Raw genomic sequence first — 7244 nt, 5'->3', positions numbered from 1 at the left:
AGTTTAGGCCCAACTTCGGGGCAGAGCTCCGAGGCGCACTGATGGGCGACATGTGGCCCAAGGAAAGCCCTACGGGGCTGAGGCTCAGTTACTCGAGCCTGTTTCAATCAGGCCCGTTTCAAAGCGGTGCAATGTCAACTACACATGCGCCTTCCCTCACAAGCCGCCGTGCTGATCCAGAACCGCAAAAATTCCCCACCATGAAGCTCCGATTGCGATCCATGGACGCGCCCGGCGGCGGCGGCGTCGCGGAGACGCACCGCGTGCAGCTGCCGGACACGGCCACGCTCTCCGCCGTGAGGGACTTCCTCGCCGCCAAGCTCTCCGCGGCGCAGCCCGTCCCCGCCGACTCCATCCGCCTCTCCCTCAACCGCTCGCAGGAGCTCATCTCCCCCGACCCCTCCGCCTCCCTCGCCGCCCTCGGCCTCGCCTCCGGTGACCTCCTCTACTTCACGCTCTCCGCGCAGCTATCTCAGCCACCGCCTCCTCAAGCCCTCCCCGGGAACCCTAATCCGGATCATCCAGTCTCGACCCGCGGGCAGGTCGCTGCCGGTTCCAGATCTGCTGGGGAGGCCGCGGGATCCTCCTCGGTGCCGCAAGCCCTGCAAGTGGAGCCTGTTCGTTCGCCGCTGCCGCGGACCCTGCAAGTGGAGCCTAGTTTGCCCGTGGCATCTGACCCGCCGGATGTGGAGATGGCGGAGGCTGTCGCCGCGACCAAGAGCTCGTCGAGCTTCGTGATTGGCGCTCTCAAGCGGGAGATGGAGGCGAACGACACGTCAGGCGCAGAGGGTGCCGCTATCCATCGCCTAGTCGTGGCCCTGCACGCAGCTCTGATCGATGCTGGCTTCCTCGCCGCGAATCCGCTGGGGTCTCGCCTCGAATTGCCGAAGGACTGGGCCTGGGGCGCTTCGGCAACGCTGACTGTGAAGTACACTCTACCAGAGCTTGTTGCCACATTACCTGAGGATGAAGAGGGCAAGATAGTGGTGCTCAACTGCTCACTGATGTCCAATTTCGTGATCATATATGCCTGTGTGCCCGGGGCACAATCAGAGGTGCGCCGGCTCTGCCTGGAGTTGCCAAAGCTGGCGCCGCTGCTGTATCTGGATGGGAATGGAATGGGTGCAGTGGAGGTGAAGGAGGTTCTTGAGCTTTGGAGGGTGCTCAAGGATGAGCTGTGTCTCCCACTGATGATATCTTTGTGCCAGCTGAACGGGCTGTACTTGCCGCCGTGCTTGATGGCATTGCCAGATGAACTGAAGGCTAAGGTCTTGGAGCTTGTTCCTGGCGTTGGTCTTGCAAGGGTTGAGTGCACATGCAAGGAATTGAGGGATCTAGCAGGGGATGATAATCTTTGGAAGAGAAGGTGTGAATTGGAGCTGAATACCTCTAGTGAGGCTTCTAGATGGAGCAAAAGCTGGAAGCAAAGGTTCGGGAAGCTTGGACTCGGAAGGTGGGCAACACCAAGAGGCAGCACAAGAGGACCAGTCCAAGGTTTTGGGACTATGGCTGGGGGAGCAGTCCACCAAGCCCAGTTAGCTTCCCGGTAATTGGTGGTGATTCAGACCGTCTGCCATTTCTAAATCACAATGTTCTTCGTGGTTTTGGAAATCAGCGGAGGAACATCTCCCCCAACTGCAATCTTGGGGGTCATCGCCAAGGGTTTCCTTAATTTAAGCTCTTACAGGGTTGTCACTATAGTATCTTAAGTACTTTATTTCATAAGAGAAGGTACATGTGCCATCTTGTACATATTTGAAGTCGAACCCTTATGCATATCTGCAGTGTTCTTATCCTCATAAAACCTTTTCGTTTGTATCTTAGATCCTATGTATTGTGGTAATTTTGAGTTATTACATGCTCTAGCACTAGGGTACTTCTGCTCTCTTCTCAGACTATCAATCAAGTTAATGTCATTTTTTTCGAATGTGGAAGATAATAATTTTATTTATGATACGGAGAGCTCAATTTTACTATCCATACATTCTTTTGATATCAGTTTTCATTTTAGACAGCTTAATAACCTTGTTAGGTTTTATCCCCTCTCCTCTAACTGTGCCAATGAACTTCATCAATAAGTCTTGAAATAGGGCTCTGGTTTTGTTATTATTTTAGAACAATCTGTTGAAGAGATTGGAAGTTTCTATTGTTCCGATGCATATGTAGCATTTAGAAAGTTGTCAAATACATGGAGTTGAAAGTTTTCTTAACAAGAATGGAATATTTGCTGATATCACGTTGGTGTGCAATAATTGGAAATTAGGTTCGCTGACTTACTGGTGGCCTTTTGAGTTGCAACATGAAATATTTACTTGTGTCAAACTTTTCACTGTTACTCCCTCCGTTCCATAATTCTTGTTGCAAATTTGGATGTATGTAGACATATTTTGTGAATACATACATCCGAATCTGCGACAATAACTAGGAACTGGATGGAGTATCTTGTATTCTATAAGACGATAACAACTGTTTACCGTGAGGCGATAGGTTGAGGTGCATCTCAGTGCAAAACTATTCTTATGCCAGTGCAATCAAAATATGTCAGCATTGATCACTTATCCATACCTTTAGCTCAAAATCGATATATGAAAGAATGAATTATCTAACACTGACCATCGAATCTACCGCAAGTTAGGATTTTTGTTTATTCTTTATTTAATACAATTATGTGTACCTAATATCATATCATTCAGAAATTGTTCAAGATATAAATCTCAGAACCACGAAATTGCAACTTATGGTACATATTATTTGTTAATATGATCAACTAGTTATTTGTAATCACATCACTGAGCTGCATGTTTTCCCAGTAAACAGTTGCCATAGTGTTATTTCCATTTTCTTATATAGAATATATGCCTGTTTTTCATCCAAGGGATTTGTCTTTGTGAACTGCCTGTAATATCTGGTTTTCTGATGCCCTTCGCATGGCTCTGTGACTGAGTGATTTTAGAAAGTTGGTGCTTCATAGTAACGCATGGAGTACTGGAGTAGCTATCATGCCATTTCTTTCAATTGCTCATCCTAAAATTGAAGATTTTGTTGTTGTCTTGATTGATGGTACTTTTTTTTTTTTTTTTTTTTTTGGCAAAGGATTGATGGTACTGGAGGTTGAACAATCCATCACAGTTATCTGTAGCTATGAAAATTGTGAAAACCTCTACTCTGAAGCTGTAGAGTGCAGATTTGTTCTTGATATACCCACACTTCACTCTGCAAAATGTTTATTTGTCTGAGCTTCGGAGGTATTTCTGTTCTATTATAACAGTCCAAAGCTGAATGTTTAGTTGTGCAGTCTTGCGAGACTTCCATACTCTATTGCCCATTATAATTTGTTTCAGTAATTATGTTGTCCATCTTGGAGACGGGGACCAAGCATTGCTTTCGGTTTTCATTGTGGGAGTCGGTACTCCCTCCGGTTCGGATTTAATCTACATTTTAGAAAGAAAAAAATCAAACAGATTAGTACTCCCTCTAATCCAAAAAGGCTGGCGGACAATCCATTTTGCAAAAAAGCCCCTCGAGGTTTCTTTTGCATCAACATGCAGTGCACTGTTACCCTCATCCTCCGTTTGCTCCACGTGCCTCTCTGCTTCGTCTCTCACTCTCTCCACTTCGCCGCCTCCCTCTCGACGCCTTGCTCCACTCCGCCGCCTCCCTCTCGACGCCTTGCTGGTGCTTTCCCCTAGCCCCACCACCCCCGCACTAGATCCTTCTCCTCAATTGTTGCCACCCTTGAGATGCCGCTCCCGCGTGAACCCTAGATTCCCAAGATCTCGGCAAGCGGCGCCACCTCGTGCCTCCCTCTCCGCTTCGGCCAATACTCTTCCTCTAGCCCCATTTTCGGTCGGTCGTCCTCCGACATCCCATGTCCAACGCTGGCCTCCAGTACCAGTCACGACCACAGGTCGAAGGCTTGCACACTCACCTTTGAATTCATGTGATGGCGGGCGGCGTGAGGGGACTGTCACGGTGCATGAATAGAGGTGAGGAGGCAAGTTGAAATGAGTTAGTGGTCGCTCTCTCCCTAGATGCTGCTGCCGGTAGTCCGGTCGGAGCCTGTCGGCAACCACCAACTCGGGAGAGGAGGAGTTGCGCTTCTTTTTCTAAATGTAGAAGGGCCTAACTGCAAAACGTGATTGTACTATTAGGCTCTCGATACTTTATTCGAATCAAATGGAGTAGTACATTATTAGTACTACTTCATCCATGCTACATTGGAAGTAGTGACATCCAATAGAAAAGTAAGACTCCTTCATTTTTTATGTTGTTGATTACAAAGTTAAAATGTAGAGTAATTCATAACAAATTTTAGGCATATAATGTAGAATATTTCAGAATGGAGGAAGTAAGTTGTACGCCGCTTATGCTCATAAATATATGACGTTACAAGATGTTTTAAGAGTTCAAATTAAGCTCCGAAAAGGTCTTATAGTTGGGAACATGCATGTCACCTTGATACGTCTCTGACGTATCGATAATTTTTGTGTTCCATGCCACATTATTGATGATATCTACATGTTTTATGCACACTTTATGTCATATTCGTGCATTTTCTGGAACTAACCTATTAACAAGATGCCGAAGTGCCGATTGCTTTGTTCTCGCTGTTTTTGGTTTCAGAAATCCTAGTAAAGAAATATTCTCGGAATTGGACGAAATCAACGCCCAGGGTCCTATTTTGCCACGAAGCTTCCAGAAGACCGAAGAGGAGACGAAGTGGGGCCACGAGGTGGCCAGACTATAGGGCGGCGCGGCCCAAGCCCTGGCCGCGCCGGCCTGTAGTGTGGGCCCCTCGTGCCGCCTCTTGACCTGCCCTTCCGCCTACTTAAATCCTCCGTCGCGAAACCCCCAGTACCGAGAGCCACGATACGGAAAACCTTCCGGAGACGCCGCCGCCGCCAATCCCATCTCGGGGGATTCGGAGATCGCCTCCGGCACCCTGCCGGAGAGGGGATTCATCTCCCGGGAGGACTCTACGCCGCCATGGTCGCCTCCGGAGTGATGTGTGAGTAGTCTACCCCTGGACTATGGGTCCATAGCAGTAGCTAGATGGTTGTCTTCTCCCCATTGTGCTTAATTGTCGGGTCTTGTGAGCTGCCGAACATGATCAAGATCATCTATCTGTAATTATATATGTTGTGTTTGTTGGGATCCGATGAATAGAGAATACTTGTTATGTTGATTATCAAAGTTATGTCTATGTGTTGTTTATGATCTTGCATGCTCTCCGTTACTAGTAGATGCTCTGGCCAAGTAGATGCTTGTAACTCCAAGAGGGAGTATTTATGCTCGATAGTGGGTTCATGTCTCCGTGAATCTGGGGAAGTGACGAAATCTCTAAGATTATGGATGTGTTGTTGCCACTAGGGATAAAACATTGGTGCTATGTTCAAGGATGTAGTTACTGATTACATTACGCGCAATACTTAATGCAATTATCTGTTGTTAGCAACTTAATACCGAGGGGGTTCGGATGATAACCTGAAGGTGGACTTTTTAGGCATAGATGCATGCTGGATAGCGGTCTATGCACTTTGTCGTAATGCCCAATTAAATCTCACAATACTCATCATAATATGTATGTGCATGGTCATGCCCTCTTTATTTGTCAATTGCCCAACTGTAATTTGTTCACCCAACATGCTGTTTATCTTATGGGAGAGACACCTCTAGTGAACTCTGGACCCCGGTCCAATTCTCTATACTGAAATACAATCTACTTGCAATACTTGTTCTACTGTTTTCTGCAAACAATCATCTTCCACACAATACGGTTAATCCTTTGTTACAGTAAGCCGGTGAGATTGACAACCTCACTGTTTCGTTGGGGCAAAGTACTTTGGGTGTGTTGTGCAGGTTCCACGTTGGCGCCGGAATCTCTGGTGTTGCGCCGCACTACATCCCGCCGCCATCAACCTTCAACGTGCTTCTTGACTCCTACTGGTTCGATTAAACCTTGGTTTCTTACTGAGAGAAACTTGCCGCTGTGCGCATCACACCTTCCTCTTGGGGTTCCCAACGGACGTGTCAACCACACGCATCAAGCAAATTTCTGGCGCCGTTGCCGGGGGATCAAGACACGCTGCAAGGGGAGTCTCCACATCCCAATCTCTTTACTTTGTTTTTGTCTTGCTTAGTTTTATTTACTACTTTGTTTGCTGCACTAAACCAAAATACAAAAAATTAGTTGTTAGTTTTACTGTATTTGTTATCTTGATTGCTATATCAAAAACACAAAAAAAAATTAGTTACTTGCATTTACTTTACTTGATTCATCATGTTTCCTTTTAATTTTACCACGAAAGACATACCGGTAGGACGTGGGTCTATAGTTGGGAGAAATAATATAGAAGAATTTTTCAATCATGTTAGTACCGTTGAAGATTTTGAAGATAGACACTTGGTAGAACTTGCTCCTACTTATGAAATTGCTGCTGCTGCTTTAGTTCGCATGTTGGAAACTAAATTTGTTAATCTCAATCCTATAATCCAACACATGTTTCTTACACTCGGTGATATGGAAGAAGGGGAAAAGAAAGATTTTGTTTTAGAAACCCTTCTTAGAGAATTTGGTGGTATAGCAAGAGAAGCTAGAAAGGTCTTTGCTAAATATGATATGCTTGGTTTTTATACCAATTTTGTTAGTCTCCTTGAAAAGATGGATATGGATAGAATAAAGTACACTAATAATATTAATGATGGTGGGGAGATCAAAGCACCAATACCATGTAAGCTCCTAGCGATGAATGATGCACTAGAAAATAATTATGCTTGGCTTGTTCCTGAAAACTAGATGATACCCCGCGCGTTGCAGCGGCATTTTTTTAGGATGTTTGCAGAATAAAAGGAGTAGAAAATCACTGAACCAAGTGCATAATTTACACATGTTTATCAATTCTTACTAAACATCAGTATATAGAAAATGAATCATCATTTTTTTAATGACAGAAATAGATAAATAATGACTCACTTGTCTAAGTAAATTTTCATAAAATTAAAAATTGTAAGTACTTAAATGCCTTGACTCGATATTCTCAGGACCAGATAGATGTGAGCTCACAGAATATGGTTACCAAATTACGGGAGTTACATTTTTGTTGCCAAAATGTTCACAAAAAATATACAAATCGATTGGTAAGCTGTTTGTAGAAAATTAAGGTACATACATAGAACATAGAGATGGAAACCCACAACCAACTAAAAAGAAGTGACTGAAAATTGGAAGTTGTAATGCGAACAAC

The 7244-nt window shown here is 45.1% G+C and overlaps 1 protein-coding gene across 1 annotated transcript; it reads left to right on the top strand.

Annotated features, from left to right (window-relative positions):
* The first annotated feature begins 200 nt into the window (after nucleotides 1-200).
* LOC124697034 (F-box protein SKIP22-like) lies at nucleotides 201-1898 on the top strand. Its single transcript, XM_047229677.1, is given in 2 exon segments — nucleotides 201-1431; nucleotides 1434-1898. Coding segments are annotated over 2 exon segments (1470 nt in total). The 3' UTR covers nucleotides 1673-1898.
* Nucleotides 1899-7244: the final 5346 nt, after the last annotated feature.

The sequence above is a fragment of the Lolium rigidum genome, chromosome 3 (assembly GCF_022539505.1).
Source record: "Lolium rigidum isolate FL_2022 chromosome 3, APGP_CSIRO_Lrig_0.1, whole genome shotgun sequence".
In the NCBI taxonomy this organism is placed as follows: Eukaryota; Viridiplantae; Streptophyta; class Magnoliopsida; order Poales; family Poaceae; genus Lolium; species Lolium rigidum.
Note: the sequence above shows the minus strand (reverse complement) of the source record. Positions and strands in the feature narration are given on the sequence as shown.